Source organism: Rhinolophus ferrumequinum, chromosome 26 (assembly GCF_004115265.2).
Source record: "Rhinolophus ferrumequinum isolate MPI-CBG mRhiFer1 chromosome 26, mRhiFer1_v1.p, whole genome shotgun sequence".
Classification (NCBI taxonomy): domain Eukaryota; kingdom Metazoa; phylum Chordata; class Mammalia; order Chiroptera; family Rhinolophidae; genus Rhinolophus; species Rhinolophus ferrumequinum.
In genome coordinates this window covers 21,616,698-21,636,991 of record NC_046309.1, presented here as the reverse complement: position 1 = coordinate 21,636,991, position 20,294 = coordinate 21,616,698, and the positions used below count along the sequence as shown (strand labels likewise).

General features: G+C 37.2%; 1 protein-coding gene across 21 annotated transcripts in view; it reads right to left on the bottom strand.

The window, feature by feature from the left end:
• Positions 1 to 20,294, bottom strand: part of CADPS2 (calcium dependent secretion activator 2) — a 473,581-nt gene that overhangs the window by 264,294 nt on the left and 188,993 nt on the right. For all 21 annotated transcript variants that reach the window (XM_033098855.1, XM_033098852.1, XM_033098844.1 and 18 more), the window contains exon 6: positions 15,531 to 15,652. In XM_033098855.1, coding sequence (XP_032954746.1) covers positions 15,531 to 15,652 — 122 coding nt within the window. The remainder of the gene's footprint in view (positions 1 to 15,530; positions 15,653 to 20,294) is intronic.

The window sequence follows — 20,294 nt, the reverse complement described above, 5'->3', positions numbered from 1 at the left end:
CTAAGGCATACCTCTATGTCTTGGCTACAGTATTATTTTGAGAAGTGCTTGAGGCATTTCTTTAAATTATGTCCATCCCAAAATGTTGGTATTTTGTATGGATCCCAAGTGCAGCATTCCTCATTCTTTCTGTTATTTGTCACAATTGTTATTTAAAGAAAACTTTTTCTCTGAGTTTAAATGAACTTCAAGGTAACTGGATAGAAATATAAAAGTCGTATGTGACAAGCCCATAGTTAATATCATATTCACTGGTGAAAAACGGAAAGCTTTTCCTTTAAGATCAGGAACAACGCAAAGGAGCTTACCACTTTTATTCAATATAACACTGGAAGGCCTCGCTGGAGCAATTAGGCAAGAAAAGAAATAAAGGCATCCAAGGAGGAATGAAAGAAGTAAAATTGTCTCTGCAGATGACATGATCTTATGTATAGAAAGCCCCCAAAATGTCACCAAAAAACTGTTACAAGTAATAAATGAATTCAGTAAAGATGCAGGATATATAATCAACACACACAAACCAGTTACATTTTCACACACTAATGATGAACTACCCATAAAAGAAAGTAAGAAAACACTCTCATTTGCAATAGCAAAGAAAAGAATAAAATAGGAATAGATATAACCAAGGAGGTGAATAATCTGATGAAAACTGTAAGGTGTTGATGAAAGGAATCTTAGAAGACACGAATAAATTGAAAGTGATCTCTTGTTCATTAATTGGAAGAATACTGTCAATGTCTCTTCTATCCAAATTGACCTACAGATTCAATGTAATCCCTTATCAAAATTACAATGGCATTTTTCAAAGAAATGGGAAAAAAATCCTAAAATTAGTTGGGAGGTACAAAAGATACTAAATAGCCAAAACCATCTTGAGAAAAGAAGAACTAAGCTGGAGGCATCACACTACCTGATTCCAAACTGTATTACAAAGGTATAGCAATCAAAACAGTATGGTATTGCATAAAAACAGACACACAGAGACCAATGGAATATAATACAGAACCCAGAAATAAACTCATCCACATACAGTCAACTGATTGTGGACAAAGGCACCAAGAATATACACAGTGGGGAAAGGATGGTCTCTTCAATAAATGGTGAACAGGTGGGATATTGTTATAGCAATTTCCATCAATTTGCTTAATTCGTTTCTATTTAAATGTATCAAAACAATACAGTGATTGAGAATCAAAAACTATTTTTCAATCATTAACCAGTTGAAAATTTAAATCATCGTTGTCGAAAGCAAAGAAGTAGAAGCCATATAATTTACAGAAGGATTCCATCATTGGTCAGTCACTTAAAACTAACACTAACATTATAAACTTTCCTTTTGCACGTTGACATTGAGGTTTTTCCACTCTGGAACGAGAACCACAGTGAAACTTAAATTGGGTGAGAGTGTACCTTTCTTCTGTAAAGGCCAAGAAGGGAGACTGTGAAAGGGGGCTGAGAACGTGAACTGGCATGTAGATGCCTCTTTCCTAGAAAGAGATGTCTCTTTACTTTAGGAAAGAGTGCCTATGAACTAGAGGAATCATATTCTAATAAGTCTACTTAATCAATCCTATGAAAATTCTGCTTGTGCCTCTCTTTCCCTTGGGAAGTTGTCTTGTTTATTCAGGGGTTCCCCAGCTCAGGGTAGCAAGAATCTGGAAATGATCCTGAATTTCAGCCTCAAGTTAGCCCACACGAGCAAACAACATGCCCTTTCAAGTGAATATGTTTTCCAAGGAATTGCTAGAAAAATGGGGGTTTGGGGTGAAAGAATGAGGACTGGACATCCAGCTACTGTGGTCAAGCGCTAGCTCAAGTGTCCTCCCCTCTGAGACCTACTCAGAGACGATCACTTAATGCTCTCAATGGTGGAGAAAACCCTTTAATTAGATTATTGAGCTGATCGGTCACGTTACTGTGACTAGTACTACACAGGAGCCAGGTTGAACAGACAGCCCTTGTCTTCAAGGAGCTTAGAGTTATCTGCTAAGGAAATTAAATTCAAGCAGAAAAAGGATATGTAGGCGATATTATTAAACCAGGAGCCCAGGGGGAGGGCAAGGAGGGCAGTTCCAGGATGCGTCACCCTATGAGGGATGACGTGATGCCTGGCACCATGGGGTGTCTCCAAGAAACTGCATGAGAGAAGCTGGATGGGACATGTGTCATGACAGAAGGCATTTGACCACCGAGAGAGGACCCCAAAGAGCACCTCCATACGGAGACATTTTGCCCCTCCCCTCAACCTCGATTCTACCCGAAAGTGGTAGAAAGAGTTTACAAGCAGGCACATAAGGAGAGTGAAAAGAAAGAACTACGGTACGCTTTTCCTTATGACAGGTTTCTGGATGGGTGGGAAGGAAAGGAAAATGTTTTTACATGGGTAAGTTTCGATTTAAACTGTAATGAAAATGTTAATACCTGAACATGTTTTTTAAGACCTGAAAATGGCCAGGAGAACAATGGTTCCTGACAAAATGTCTTCAAGGACACAGGAAGGAGAGCCTGGAGTATGAGATTAGTACTGGGATAAAAATTGTTTGCTACTTATAGTCTGCCAAATTTACCTTATTTGATTAATTTGTTACATAAATCAAATGGAATAGTAATGGAAATAACTGCAAAAGTTTGCTCTGAAAGAAAGTCATGAAATTATAAGGGGAAGCTATGTACAAGCTGTAAATTCATCATAGAAATGTTGATCATCATAATTTTATCAACTTTCTTCCAAGCTCTCTCGCTGCTGTTTTTCACTAATGCCAGCATCTGGAATCTTAATCCATCATATGCTCCCTTTAATTCAGATGCCATTAATTATGAGGATCCCTAGATTAGCTTCCTTCACTTGCAAATAAATTCTCAATGAATGTAATTTATGTATTGGCCAATGTTTCTCTCTCTAGGCTTTATTTTGTTCTGCACCAGTGGTATCTTCGGGTAAATGTATTTATATAAGATGAAGCAATCTCATGTTTTTAAAGATGAAAATGAGAAAAGATGAAACTTTTGTGAAGTTTGAGTGTTTTCCGTTTGGTTCATTAGAAACAGGCACACTTATTGATAGATCATCTTAAAATGTAGTATATTCCTTCTCTAGTCTGCAGGAGTAGCTGGCTAATGAATTATACTTACAACTAATTCTGACATTACTAAATTAAAATGAAAACTAATATGCTTTTACAAAGCATGGTTAGCTTCTCTTGGTTTATATGCAGTCTGCATTTAATCTCTCTCACACACTTGTCCCAGTAGCTTGTCATTCTGATAAGCTTTCCATTTCTAGCTGCAATACTCTTTCAATAGTTTGACAGAGTATTACAGCTCTGGTTCAGAATTTAAAGTTTCCAGAAATGGGGACTGTAGCCTGTATTTCCCATCGTTTTCATGAGGTAGAAAAACGTTCTGTCCTGATATCTGTAAATATATTTTTCTAATAATGCAACTCATCAGTTTTTCTTATTGCTCTTTGTATCTTATTACTCTCTGGCGTGGGTGGGTGGGAGGTAGAGTGGGAAACAGGCCAATTAACCTTCAAATATCTTTAATAAAAGAGCACTGTGAGATGAAAGAGATACAGAGGGTGTGGCAAAAAGGATTGCTTCCCATGATTATTTTTTTTTATTGTGGTAAGAACACTTAACATGAGACCTACCCTCTTAACATTTTTGAGCGCATAATATTGTGCCGTTAACTACAGACGTTTTGCTGTCAGCCGATCTCTAGAACTTATTCATCTGGCATAGCTGAAGCTTAATACCCAATGAATAGCAACTCCCCATTTCCCCCTGCCCGAGTCCCTGGTGTATTTTAATTTAATTTTATTTATTTCCCGAGAACCAAGATCCATCTTGTCGCTTCATAGGGTATGATTAGCTCTAGCGTTTTTAGGCACTCAAGGTGCTCACCATCTGTAAGAAAAGTGTTTTAAAGATCACTACACATCGGGAGATGTAACTAGGACCTGACCATAACAAACTGCCCCCTTCTGTCTTCAGCTTGACATTCCTCTCACAATCCCTCTATTTCCTTTCACACTGTGTTATGAAGGGTATGGCCTAAAACTGAAATAATGAAATGTCTGGAAATGGTAGAAAACTGTAATAGTATAGCAACAATCCTTCTGTACCTCAGTCACAGAGAACAAAACCTTTCATGGTTGACTGAGAGACTATGAAACATTAACTTAAAAATCTATAAATAATAGAGTTTTTTTCCATAACTGAAAAATACAGCTTTTCATTTCCCTTCCCTATATTAAAAACTAAAATCAAAACTAACACAAATAGATTTCCTCATTATCACTCTTTACAAATTAGACTTGTCCATAAACACCACCTTTCTGAGACCCCCGTTTCCATATTCTAAGTTATGTACCAATCTCACATGCTGTTTCTACCTAATTGCTGGCAGGAAATCTGAGCTACAGGAATGAAATAGGCAATGCCTAGGAATTGTGATTAAGCTTATTGGAAATATGGACTAAATAAGGCACTTTAATTAGTATCAGACAGAAGGATGAATTGATCTCCAACAAACACAAACTGTTGAAGCAATCAAATTTAGGAAACGTGTCTGGGGCATAATTCACTATGATGATAGAGGAGATGAATCTCTTTCCTGTTGTGCAAGATGAGTTCAAGATAAAAGTAATCATACTGCTAAAAAGCTGCAGTTGGTCAGCATTCAGGAGATACATTTTTCAGGTAATCTGCCCCGGGATACAATGGTAAATATAAATCTTTTAATTCCTTTTAAAAGTTAACTCAGTGTTCACGAGGAAACACAGATATTTTGGCTAAATTTTCTTGTGGTAAGAGTAATAAAGAGTACAGGAGGCTTACTATAACGTTTTCTAACTTCCAAGTATTTTAATTCATTTAAACTGTCCACATACAGGCTCCCTACCATCACAATGTCCTTGTCCTTACGATTAAATTATGAGTATATTAGAAATTAAAAGAGAACCATCCTATGGAAACTTTTGCTATTTGTGAAAAAAGTTACTGTTAAAATAACTATTTCTATAAAAGTTAATTTGACTGACTAAATATTAAGCATCAATTAAAGATTTGGTAGAAATTATGCTAAGTCAAAAAGGCCAGATACAGAAGACTACATATTGGATGATTTCATTTACATAAAAATGCCCAGAAAAAATAAAATTATAGAGCTAGAAAGCAGGAGTGCTTTACTGAAACTGGGAACAGAAGTGGGAATAGGTTGCAAATGGGCGTGAGGGAAATTTGTGAAGTGCTATGTTTCAAAACTGAATTGTGATGATAGAGGCACACGTGTATAAATTTACTAAAAATCGTCTACATTGCAATGAAAGAATTTTATGCTACATAAAATATATCTCAATAAAACTTTTTAAATGATTCCGTAGAAAATAACATGGCATTGACATTCTTAGGACTTTGTACTCTCTCAAGATCTCATGAAGTACTAGTAGGGTAGTGTTTGCACCCCCACCATCACCAAATACATATGTTAAGGCCCCAATCCCAGTGTGATGGTATTTGGAGGTGGGACCTTTGGGGGGTAACTGAGTTTGGATGAGGTCATTGGGGCAAAGCCCCAGTGATGAGACTGGTGTCCTTATCAGGGGATGAAAAGACATCAGATGTGTCTCTCCACTATGTGAGGATACAGCAAGAAGGAAGCCATCTGAAAACCAGGATAAGAGCCCTCATCCAGAACCCAATGATGCCAGACCCTGACGTCAGATTTCCAGTCTCTAGAGCTATAAGAAATAAACATTTGTTGTTTAAGCCATCCAGTCTATGATATTTTTATTGTAGCAGCCAGAACTGAGAAGTGGGGTGCTACTATAACAAATACCTAAAAATGTGAAAGCAGATTTGGAACTGAATAATGGGTATACGCTGGAAGAATTTTGAGTTGCATGCTAGAAAAAGGCAGTATTGCCATGAAGGTATTATCAAAGGCAATTCTACAAGAAAACATAAATAATCACGTATAGCATACTGGTAGAAATATGAACAGTAAAAGTCATTTTGATAAGGTCTGTCTTGGAAAGAAAAAACATGTTATTGAAAACGGGAAGAAAAGCAACCCTTATTATCAAGTGGCAAAAAACCTGGCTGAATTGTGTTTATATTCTAGTGTTTTGTGAAAGGTTGCACTTGCCAACATGCAATTGGAGATTTAAATGAGGAAATTTGTAAGTTAAATGTTGAAGACTAGTATGAGTATGAACCACAGATCTAACCAACATCTCAGTGGGAATGATGCCAGTTTGAATTGAAGAAAATGGAGACAGGAAAAAAATGAAAGAAGGCTGTCAAACTACTCGGACCATATAGGACTGCACCCTAGATTCAGCTCTGAACACATTTTATTCTCCAAGACAAGGGAAGAATGACCCTGCAGGTGATTCAGAGACCATCAAGGCTGCCACTCCCAGCACAGGCCCACAGTGCAAGGGTTAGAGGTCGGGGGAGGGCTGGCTCCACCTTGGTTGCAAAAGGCAGGACCACTGTCCAACAGAGCTAGGAATTCAGGGACACGACCTTAATTCCAACACTCCAGGAGAAAGCTACCTGTAGCTGCAGGGGCACAGATCTCATCTGGCAGAGCCATCTTGGCACAAACCCCACCTCACAGTCACATAGGTGGGAACCACTGCTTTAGTGTGTTCGGAAGGCAGAGCATGAAGCTAAAGAGGATGATTCTTGAGCCAAACTAATCTTTAAAAAGAAGAAATAGTCAGTAAGTTGGTTCCCTGCCCAAGGGTGGCAGTGGCTGGTTAGCAGCAGCTCTGAGAATTACAACTAAATTATAGAACCATTAACCTGGAGAGCCATCTGAAGTTTAGCTGAACAGAAGACCTATAACTAGGAATATAAAGAAGAAGCCACATCAAGACTGGTAGGAGGGGCGGAGATGAGAAAGGGGCTGACCCCACACCCACACATGGTGGTTGAGAATCAGGAAGTATATCTCAGCTACAGAGGTTCCTCCAGAGAAGTGAGGAGGTCCCAGTCCCACCACGGCTCCCCAGCTGGGAGCACAGTGGCAGGAATAGGAGACCCCACAATATCTGGCTGGGAAAAATCAGTGGGGGTTTCATCTCTCTGGGTGACATGGAAGGCTGCTGGAAACCCCAGCACTCTCTTAAAGGGCCTGCACACAGAACCTCTTGCTCCTAGGCACTCACACTGGGCCCTGGCAGGGGTACATCGACTTGGGAAGTGCTAGAGACATACAGGGAGAGACTGAGTTGTGTGGGTCCATGGTGAGGGCTGGAGGGACAGCCACCACTGTTTCTGTGTGGGATCCCTCCTCCCATGCAGGCGGCAGGTGAGCCCCATCTTTCCTGTGTTGAACCCTCTCCCCACATAGCCAAATCTGATTCTGCGTTAACACCACTCGCCCCACGCAGATGACTCCCTGAGATACCACCTCCCCCAACTTGCATACTGTTTGAGGCTCAGGGGCTGAGCATCATGGGCAGCCAAGAGGCAGTGGCAGGTCTTGGGGTGCCCTGGGCCTTTTGCTGAGCTGCCCCAGGCCGGGTATTGGTGGCAGCTGGTTTAAGTTCCTAGCGTGGCCTCTCCCACATGCCTCCAGGTCCAGCACAGGCAGCAACAAACTACACATCACGTTGTAGCCCTTCCCAGGTTGCCCCGGCCCGGTCACAGGCAGCGGCTGATCTTGGCCTGCACTGGAGACCTTGCCAAGAGACCCCAGAACCAACAAACTGGTGGCCAGTTTCAGACCACAACAGACCACCACCCGATTAGCCCCACAAGTGGCACACAGAAAGGGTAGTCTCAGCAGGCACCAGAGCCCACTGAGAAAAATCCCACTCCATGGGGCAGCCCCTGCACAGCAGCTCGTATGCTGTGGTCATGGCCAATACTCATAGCCAGTCTGCATGAGGGTCAATATCACCCACTGAAGTTCAAACAGCAATCAAGGCTAAACTACAAGAAGAGGGCACTCACAACCCACATAAGAGACATGCCTGGAGCACCTGGCTCAGGTGATCAGGGAGACTGTGCCCTGGGGCTCCATAAGACACCTACTACATAAGGCCAAAATACCAAGACTGGGAAATGTAGAAGATATACATAATACATAGAAACAAATGCAGAGAGGAAGCCAAAACGAGAAGACAAAGAAACATGTCCCAAATGAAAGAACAGAACAAAGCTCCAGAAAAAGAACTAAACAAAATGGAGATAAGCAATCTACCAGATGTAGAGTTCAAAACACTGGTTATAAGGATGTTCAATGATCTGAGTGAGAACACCAACAAAGAGACAGGAAATATAAAAATAAAATAGAAAACACAAAAAAAGTGTCAGTCAGAAACGAAGACTACAGTAACTGAAATGAAGAATAGATTACTGGGAATCAACAGTAGAACTAATGAAGCAGAGGCTGGAATCAGCAATTTGGAAGAGAAGGTAGCAGAAAACACCCAAGCAGGACAGCAAAACTAAAAAAAAAACAATAAAAATAAAAAAGAATCTGAGAAAGTGAGGATAGTTTAAGGGGCCTCTGGGACAACAACATCAAGCATACCAACACTCAAATCACAGGAGTAGCCGAAAGAAAAGGGAGAATAAGGAACTGAAATTTTGAAGAAATGATAGAAAACTTCCTTAACCTGGTAAAGGAAATAGACATAGAATGTAATCAACAGTAATACAGTCATAGCAGGAGATTTTAACACCCCCCTTGACATCAATGGGTAGTTCTTCCAAACATAAAATCAACAAGGAAACAGTGGCCTTAAATGACACATTAGCCAAGATGGATTTAAATGATATTTTTAGAGCATTTCATCCCAAAGCAACAGAATATATATTCTTCTCAAGTGCACATGAAACATTTCCAAGATGGACCACATGTTAGGCCACAAAACAAGTCTCAATAAATTTAAGAAGACTGAAATCATATCAAGTATCTTCTCTGACAACAATGGCATGAAACTAGAAATCCATGACAAGAACAGAATTGAAAAACAAACAAACACATGGAGACTAAATAACATGCTACTAAACAATGAATGGGTTAACAATTAGATCAAGGAAGAAATCAAAAGATACCTTGAAACACATGAAAATACAATGACCCCAAATCTATGGGACCCAGTGAAAGCAGTCCTAAGAGGGAAATTCTCAGCAGTACAAGCCTACTTCAAGAAACAAGAAAAATATCAAATAAACAATCTAATCTTACACCTAAAGGAACTAGAAAAAGGAAAACAAACAAAGCCCAAAGTGAGCAAAAGGAAGGAAATAATAAAGATCAAATGGAAATAAATGAAATGAATCTAAAAAACAATACAAAAGATCAATGAAACCAAGAGCTGGTTCTTTGAAAAGATAAACAAATCTCAAAAACCTTTAACCAGATTCGCCAAGAAAAAAGAGAGAGGACCCAAATTAATAAAATCAGAAATGAAAGAAGAGAAGTTGATAACTGATACCACATAAATATAAAGGATAATAAGAAAATACTATGTTACAGTTAATATACTATATTATTAAAAGAAGAAAAAAATACTATGAACAACTGTATGTCAACAAATTGGACAATTTGGAAGAAATATATAAATTCTTGGAAACATACAATCTTCCAAGGCTGAATCAAGAAGAAACAGAGAACCTGAACAGACCTGTTACTAATAACAAAATCAAATCAGTAATAAAAAACTCCCAACCAACAGAAGTCCTGGACTGGATGGCTTCACAGATGAATTATATGAAACATTCAAAGAATAATTAACATCTATTCTCAAACTTTTAACTTCTCAAATTTTAAAAAACTGATGAGGGGGGAAGGCTCCTAAGCTCATTTTATAAGGCTACCAATACCCTTACTCCAAAACCAGACAAAGACATTACAAAAAAAGAAAATTGTAGGCTGATATCCCTGATGAACATAGATGCAAAAATCCTCAAAAAAAATTATAGCAAACTGAATTCAGCAATACATTAAAAAGATCATACACCACAATCAAATGCAATTTATTCCTGGAATGCAAGGTTGGTTCAATATCCACAAATCAATTAATCTGGTACACCATATAAACAAAATGAAGGATAAAAGTCATGTGATCATATCAATAGATGCATAAAAAGTGTTTGACAAAACCCAGCATCCATTTATGATAAAAACTCTTAGTAAAGTGGGAATAGAGGGAACATATCTCAACATAATAAAGGTCATATATGACAAACCCACAGCTAACATCATACTCAATGGGAAAAAGCTACAAGTGCTTTCCTTAAGATCAGGAACAAGAAAAGGATGCCGGATTTCACTACTTTTATTCACTATAGCACTGGAAGTAAAACTGTCATTATTTGCTGATGACAGGATTTTATATAGCGAGAACCCTAAAGATTCCAACGAAGAACTAGTAGAACTGATAAATGAATTCAGTAAAGCAGCAGAATACAAAATTAATAATCAGAAGCTGGTTGTATTTTTATACACCAATAATGAACTACCACCAAGAGAAATTAAGAAAACAAAATCATTTAAAATTGCATCAAAAAAAAAAAAAAACACCCAGGAATAAATTTAACCAAAGAGGTAATGGACCTATACTGAGAAAATTATAAGACATTGAAGAAAAAATTGAAGATATGAATAAATGGAAGCATATACTGTGCTCATGGATAAAAAGAATTAACATCATTAAAATGTCCATATTATCCAAAGCAAGTTATAGATTTACTACAATCCCTATCAAAATACCAATGGCATTTTTCACAGAACTAGAACAAGTCATCCTAAAATTTATATGGAACCAGAAAAGACCACAAATAGCCACAGTAATTTTGAGAAAGTAGAACACAGTTAAAGGTATCATGTTACCTGATACCAAACTATACTATTACCAAATGCTACCTGATACCAAACTAATACAAGTCTAAAGTAATCAAAACAGCATGATACTGGCATAAAAATAGATACATAGATCAATGGAACAGAATAGAGAGCTCAGAGGTAAACCCACACCTATTAGATCAATTAATCTATGACAGAGTAGGCAAGAATATTAAATGGGGTAAAGACTGTTTATTCAATAAATGGTGCTCGGAAAACTAGACAGATAGATGCAAAAAAAAAAAAAAGAAGAAGAAACTGGATCACCTTTCTTACACCATATACAAGAATAAACTCAAAATGGATTAAAGACTTAAATGTAAGACCCAAAACTATAAAACTCCTAGACAAAAACATAGGCAGTAAACTCTCTGATATTGCTCTTAATATTTTTTCTGATCTATCTCCTCAGGCAAGGGAAACAAAAGAAAAAATAAACAAATGGGACTACATCAAGTGGAAAAGTTTTTGTACAGTAAAGGAAACCATCAATAAAACAAAAAGACACCATACTAAATGGGAGAAGATATTTAGCAATGATACATCTGATAAGAGGTTAATACCCAAAATTTATAGAGAACTCATACAATTCAACACCAAAAAAAAAAATTAAAAATTTGATTAAAAATGGACAGTGGAATTGAATAGACATTTCTCCAAAGAGGACATACAGATGGCTGATAGACATATGAAAAGATGTTCAATATCACTAATCATCAGAGAAATGCAAATTAAAACCACAATGAGATATCACCTAACACCTGTCAGAATGGCTATCATCAATAAATCAACAAACAACAAGTGTTGGTGAGGAGGTGGAGAAAAGGGAACCCTCGTGCACTGTTGGTGGGATTGCAAATTGGTGCAGCCACTATGGAAATCAGTATGGAGGTTCCCCACAAAATTGAACATAGAACTATCTTATGACCCAGGAATTCCATTTCTGGTTATTTATCCAAAGAAATCCAAAACACGAATTCAAAGAGGTATATGCACCCCTAGGTTCATTGCAGAGTTATTTACAATAGCCAAGCTAGGGAAGCAACCCAAGTACCCATCAATAGACGATTGGGTAAAGAAGAGGTGGTACATATATACATGGGAATATTACTTGTCCATAAAAAAGAATGAAATCTTACCATTTGCATCAACATAAACGGACCTAGAGGATATTATGCTAAGTGAAATAAGTCAGACAGAGAAAAACAAATAGCATGATTTCACTTTTATGTGGAATCTAAAGAACTGAGTGAATGAACAAATGAAACAGAAACACATTCACAGATACAGAGAACAAACTGATGGTTACCAGATGGGATGGGGTTTAGGGAGCCGGGTGAAAAAGGTAAATGAATTAAGAAGTACAAATTGGTAGTTACAAAATCGTCATGGAGATGTAAAGTAAAGCATAGGAAATATAGTCAATAATACTGTAATAACTATGTGGAGTTCCAGGTGGGTACCAGACTAATTGGGGGAATAACTTTTTAAATTATACAAATGTCTAAACTATGCTTCACACCTGAAACTAACAATGAAAAATACTGATGTCAACTGTAATTGAAAAATAAATTTAAAAAAGAACATAGTTGGAAGACTCACACTCTTGATATTTTAAAATTGAATATAAAGCAATGGGAAACAAGATAATGTGATATTGGCATAAGGATAGACATATATCAACGGAATAGACTTGAGAGTCCAGAAATAAGCCCATGTATCTATGGTTTATTGATTTGCAAAGGATACCAAGAACATTTATTTAATGGAAAAGGAATAGTTTCTTCAATAAATGGTGTGGGGACACCTGACTGTCACATACAAAAGAAGAAAGTTGAATCCTTACATCAGATTATATACAAAAATTAATTAAAAGTGAATCAATACCTAAATGTAAGAGCTAAAACTATGAAAATCTTAGGAGAAAACATAGGGATAAATCTTTGTGACCTTGGATTTGGCACTGGATTCTTAACTATGATACCAAAAGCACATGCAACAAACAAAAAAAAATATAAATTGGAATTAATCAAAATTTTAAAACTTTGTGCTTCAAAAGATAGTATTATCAAGAAAGTGACAAGACCCTCAGAATGAAATAAAACATTTGAAAATCATATACATGATAAGGGTCTAGCACCTAGAGTATGTAAACAGCTCTTATAACTTAACAATGAAAAGACAAACAGTTCATTTAAAAAATGGACAAAAAACTTGAACAGATATTTCTCTAATGAAGACAATACAAATGGCGAATACAGCATATGTAAAGATGCCCAACATCGTTAGTCATTAGGAAAATGCAAATCAAAACCACAACAAGATACCACTTCATCCTAGGATGGAGACTCGTCAATATCTATCTACTTATCTGTCTATCTATCTATCTATCTATCTATCTATCTATCGATCTCTATCGATCGCTATCTATCTATACCTATCTAATTATCTATCTACATTTTTGAAGTCAAATAACAAGCACTAATGAGAATGTGTAGAAATGTGAGGTCTCATACAATCCTGGTGGGAAAGCAAAATGGTGAAAAGCATCTTGATGGATCCTCAAAAAGCTAAACAGAATTATTATATGACCCAGCAATTCTACTGCTATGTATACACCCCCAAAGAGTTGAAAACAGGTATTCAAACAGATATTTGTTAGCCAACTTTAATTTGCAGCATTATTCACAGTAGCCAAAAGGTGGAAACAGCCCAAGTGTCATATCCTAGATGCATGGAGAAACAAAATGTGGTATATACATACAATGGAATATTATTTGTCCATAAAATTAAGTCCTGATATATGCTACAAGATGGAAGAACCTTGAAAACATTATGCTAAGTAAATAAAGCCAGTCTCAAAAGAGCACATATTATATGATTCCATTTATGTAAAATGTCCAGCACAGGCAAATTTATAGAGACGGAAAGTCAATGAGTCGTTGCATAGGGCAGGGGTGATTTGAGGTTGATAAGGAAAAGGTACAGAGTTTCTGTTTGAGGTGATGAATACGTTCTAAAATTGACTACGGTTGCACAACTCTGTGAATAACTAATAAATAGGACTATACTAAAATAGCTGATCTTTGAAACACACACACACCAAACCTCCCCCTTGACTCCATATTCCCAGAAATGGCAGCAATTTCCTTCTCTGTCTCACAGTCTTCTCTTGCGAGGTTTTCACCTCTTCAAAGAGATGTTTATCCTCAGTACTTTCACTTCATTATGTCACTGTCAATCAACTCTATATATGACTACGGGAGTAAATACTACACCCTTAAATATTTAGGGTGACTAAGTCATAAAAATACATTCAAGCAGCTGAGTTGATAAATTCTGACTGAGTGCCTATGAGGTACTAGGATATTAAATGAAATAGGACAATTCTCAGCCCTTTTCTCAAGGGGAAACACGATTCAAGATAAACAGATGAGAGACACATTCGTCTAAAAATTAAAAAGTGAGGATCCAGAAAATACCTGCTTCCTGTTGTTCTCAGGAAGTGATGTTCAAGTTAAGATTCTCAATACCAGGGATCCAGCCAGAGCAAGATAAAAGGGAAGATGACTGTAGGCTGAGGGAAAAGCGAGTTTAATGATGAAAAAGGGCTGATGTAGTCGAGAAACTGCATGAAGTTCAGGGTAGCTGAACAGTAGTGGACCAGGGGAAGAAAGGGACGAGGGGACCTCCGAGAGGTAGTGAGCCAGGTCAAGGGCAGACGTGCAGGGGGCGAGACGGTACCACTTGCTTGTTCTCAATCCCCTAGTCCTCTGTGCACACCTCTCCTGGTACGCTTTCCTCTTAGACTGAGCCTGCCCTAAAGAAAACGAAAGTTTCTTGTTCATCTTCACCTTCAGTGCTTACCCAGGACCTCCAAAGAAGTTTCTGGAATGAAAAGGCCACATATCTATGTTGCGATAAGGCAAAAACCCTAAATCCTCTAAGTCCTGCAAGAAATTCTGGATGAAGTTTAAATGGAAGAAGAAAAAAAAAAGTTCTTGCTACAGGCGGTGTACGAATGAAGGCCAGGCAAGTTTCATTTGAATTCCTCAGGCCTTTCTCCTTATTTCTACCAGAGATTCAAGTTTCCCAAATTTAAATCAGCTCAAGAGAACATCTTCCAAACTGAATTAAACTCATTCCCAGAATTTGAAACATGAAAGTGCCAGTAAAGAACAGGTTTTTCATCTCTGACTACTGCGCAGGAGTCGTTAACAGGTTCTCTAACTCAAGCCACGTCACTGCGCAGAATCCCAATACCTACCTGGATATCACCACACAGGTGTAACATATAGACGTGGAAAAGCTATTGGTTACAATTCTAGTAACTGAAATACGACCAAGCCCTTCCTTTCAGATGACATGTGGTAAAAACACATGCTATGCTTACAAGTGACTTACATATTAGTGCCTAATAACTGGCTTCACATTTGCATGTTGGATTTTCTGTCTGCCCTACACAGAGATTCTGCTTCAGTCTTAACCATAACATTATTATCCAGAAATGCACATACTGATTCTAACACAGTTGAGACAAAGCTCACCAAGTAACCAATTTAGAGTGTCAAACCATATAACTCTGCAAATAAATAAAGCATGCTTCTCTAGGAGGGAAAACAAACAATCAAAACATTTTTTTCCAACTGGCTTACTGTGGTCTGGAGGCTTCTGCCTGGTCTGTCTGCAGTTTTTCTCCTCCTTCCACTTCCATTGTACAGTAAACAATTCGATTGGGAGCGACTGACTTCAAACCTTGCACTTCCATTATGACAATCTAAGGATAAGAACAATTTTAAATGATATGTCAGGTTAACAGCTTTTAGCCATATGGAGAGGCAGCAGCATGAACTGTAACTGGACAGGCCAATGGAAAAAATTATCTGGGAACGTAAATGGTATTTTATCTTCTTTAGAATCCTCCTCTGTCCATGTTAGGTATAGTAAAACCCACATTCAGCAAGTTTGGTATCTGACAGGTATCTCCCGCCAGGTATTAAACTAAAGTCTCTAAATATAACCCTTAGTGACTTAAGTGAGATTCAAACTCAGGTCCTTAAACAATTATGGCAAGCCTTTATGAGGTAAAGCAAAATTACAAATGAAAATTCAGTGCACATGATAAAAGGAGTCCACATTGGATTTCACATAAAGTGCTATAGTATTTATTACTAGCAGACACTGCCACCTTCACACCAATTCATTGCTGTCAATATGTGATAGTATCAGAAATGACCTATTTTCATTTATTTTAGATCACTATTTACAAAAATAATTTCTGAAACTTAAACAATTAAATTTTAGCTATTTAAAAAAGAATTTATAAAAGTATTTATAAAAGAATTTTCTTTAAAGCCATTTTATATCTTATCAAAATAATATGAAAAATATAATTTGCACTTAACATCTTACCACTAATTGACAAAGAAGAGACAATTTTTCCATTCATTAAAGGCATGTTCTAATTTAACGCAGTACACTGGACAAGGGTGCAAAGACTGATATTACCTAAAACTTATGTATTTATAACTCCTGAAAGGGAAACAGGGTTTCAAGTGTTCTTTTTATGTTTTTATAAAAGCTGTCAATCTTAAAAGATTCATAAAGTATGAATATTATTTGCCATAGCTTTTTCCTTCAAAATTTCAATCATGAAGTTCTCTAAATTCTCAAATTGTAATTTATAAGATATATTCAATAGTATGTTTTTATATATGTACATTGATTTCCTTAAACAAGATTAATAGCATTCATGCTATGTAGCTACCAAAATATTCACCTAAACATTATCTATATCACTTATCGATCATTTAAGCCATTATTAGTCATTATGCTTTTCATACAGTTGTGATATGACCCCTAGGCCAAAGTTCTCAAAGAAACAAACCATCTTAAAATAACTATTGTTTCTTAGGCTCTGGTACAACAGAAGTGTTATGTTTATAAATACAAACGCAGACTGCTTTTATTTTATCTTTTCATAAAAATATATGGGAAACTGATCACTGAAATTTAAAGGTCAAATTCAGAACCATTTTCCTTCCTCAACCATGGCTTTTGTCATTTTTCCACACTGAAATGCATAGCAACATCCGAATAACAATAAGGACTTAACTGAAAACAGATTAAGAGAATTAATGCAGAATTAATAGATATTATCTTTCACAGCTTCTCTAATGCTCAAGGAAGTTGGGGTGAAATACTAAATCTTATTTAAGGAAAATAAGCAAAAGAACTATGCGTTTTTAAGAAATCAAATCTGTTATTAGTAATACTGAAACTCGTAAAAACCTTATGCAAATCAAATGAACTAGAAGCAGAGACAACTGAAATATACGGATTTACCACCATGACTCTAACGCCTTTTTAACTCAATGAAAAAATTTTCTGATGGTCACTTAAAATGTCTGAAACAACAAAACAGTAACCCAGAAAGTAAGTCTAGAAATCTTGACGGCATTGGTTCATCTTTGGCAACCGGGCTGTTTGCACTGTATCGTTCGGTAGTGTGATTAATAGTAGCAAGACAGAAGAAAGGCAGCATCTGTGTGACACTGTTTCTGTCACCTGTGTGACAAGCTACTGTAAACAGGGCCTCCTAAAACATACAGCTTGTGAAACCATTCCTCTCCTCAGAACACTACCCCCACCTGTGCTGGGGGTATTTTATCCTGCAGAGCTGCCACTTTCAAAAGACGTAACTTCTGTTATGAATCCATACATATAAACAAAACAACACAATTCTACAGCTGCGGTTGCCAAAAGGAACAAGAAACCCACAGCCAAGCTCAATCATTCATGATGAAGACAGCCAAGCATCCCCTGCACCATCACACTAACCCAAGTTTAGGTAACTATTTCAAACCAATTCTCAGCAAAACTTGATATTGGAAATACAGAAAATAAAAACACTCGATGTTGCATCTTCTCTCCCCAATCTCTTTGTGACTCATGTGATAAGGACAAAATAGACAAATTTATCCTAGAAGCAAAAAAAAAAAAAAAAAAAAAAAGGAGGCATATACAAAATATGAAACTAGACCACGTGCTTCTGAATAACGCGCTGCCTTCATTCAGGCCACTGACCCTTCCCCCATTACAACATACAGACTCAAACTTCATAGACGAACGTTTGTTTTCCGAGCTTTACTTGAATATTTAATTCTGTATGGCTTAGTGTTTTGTGGGTCAGTGTAGCTCTTGCTTTACTATTCTCTCTGAAGTCTTCACAAATGAAGACACCCAAAGTCATCTTGTGTGGCTAACTGATGATGCTTTCTGATACCATCCAAGTTCTTAGTTCAGTAAGTATTTACCAAGCCAACTGAGTGCTAGGCATCATTTTAGGCTCTTGCGATGCTTCAGTAAACAAGAAAAAGAGAAAAACTACAAAGACCTTATCTTCCTGCCACTTACATTCTAAGTAGAAAAAGTCAGATAATGAATAATAAACATAAAAAACATCTGAATTATATGTCAGGTGATAACAGCTGTGGCAAAAATTAAGCTAGGTAAGGGAATAGGGTGTGGTGGGAGAAGGGGGAAGTAGGTATCAATTTTAAAGGAAAGATAAAATTGGAACAGTTTTTCAAATCTATACTATTCTTTAGACTCAGACTTCAGTTCTTAAAAAGGACTCCTTTCTCCACTGGACGAATTCTGGACCATAAGCCTGACTGATGATGTGTGAGACCCTTCAACGGGATTAACTGCTTGCCTTTCAGGGTTTTCTGAGGCTGAAATCTGGGGTCTGAGAACAAGGCTTGGAGAATGGGCTGGGATAATTATTCAGTTTAGCCAGGCTGAGGTCCAGGCCCTCTGGTAGAGGACGGCCTGGTCTGTTCTCTCACGGGTCCTACAAAGGAGCACTGTGTAGTCTGCACTTCACGTGATTTCAGTTTGTTTATGGACACCTAGCTCCTACTTAAAATACTGTGGACACCAGGGAACGGGCCCGTATTGTGCCTCATACGGAGAGAGCAATAAAGGATGTCAAAACAATTTTATAAATATGCATACAAAATAGAGTTATAACTCATATTCTCCTCTCAAGACCATTTTATCGTTAACTGAACAGTCCTGTTTAACACACTGGCCATAAAGTAAAGAGCAGCAGTCCACAGTTTCACTTGAACACTAACTCACGAGTGCCATTTTTGTTACAAAACAGAAAGTAGAATTCATAAGAAACTCTGTACAATTGTTTAAGATATTTAACCAGAAAAGAGAAAATGTTTTGAACTGTTTCCAGTTCTGAATGTTTAATAGAGGTGATGGAAGATTTAATCATTACAAAAATAATTTCCTTGACAAGTTATTTTATCACTAATGAATTTAAATGTCAAACTCTCGTAGAAAAAGTTATACTGTCATTAAATAATTGATTTTGTTTCACACAAAAACCTTTAAAAAAGGGGATGGGGGGAATTGGCACTTTGTATTTTAGTCACTAGGAAACCTGAGGCAGGAATGATGAAGAAATTCCACAGGTAAGATATGATGTAGTTTCAAATTAAACACCCTTAAGAGGCTAAAGGGATTGAGAAGAAACCAAGTAGGTGGCAAACCCACGTGGCCAAGTCACTAGATAATCCCAGAACTGAGTCTTGAGTCATAGGAAAACCTCAGATTTCCGTTCTGACACTAAATTTACTCTGTTAACTGACAAAGAAATCATTATCCTGGAAGTTAAGAAAGTGAGGGGTGGTAGTTTTATCCCCAAGCTTAAGTTTAGAGATGAGTAAGTGGAGGAAAAAAGACCAAAAGCAGACATTTGTTTTTTCTGCCATAAACTAAGCAAGCCAGTGTTAAGAAGTATCAATAAAGAAATTTAAAACTATACCTTCTAAAACTCCAGGGTCCTTTTCTTTGTCAATCAGCAAACTCGAATAGCAGTGCTGGGAACCAGCAGAGGGAAAATGTAACAATGGAAGGAGCTTCAAGCTTTAATATAATTTTTGAGAGATTTATAAATTTTAGCTTGATGTTGCTCCAGTGTATGTATATTGTATATAAACCCATAGACACATACGTGGATTAGCCCATATTCAGAGTTTAACAAGGAAGACATGGAATCAAGACTACAGGTTGCTGTAGTAATAGTATCAATATCTGGTTTCTAGTGATTTGTGTGACAGGGATGAAACTCTGAAGGCCCAGGGGACACAATTTTAAAGGCATAACATTTATTCCTGTTCTTTATAATATGTATTGTACCTGTAAGGAAACTGAACATTCTGGAAAGTATTCTCTGGAAGTATTCTCTACCTCTCATCATCTATATGTACCCAATATTGCACAGGACAGCTGGTTTATGTGATTTGATTCTAGAATGATGGTCTCATAGGTGAAGTAGATAAAAACAAGGCTAACCAAAAGCCTGAAATGAGTTCCCAAATTACAGAGAATAGTTACATGTT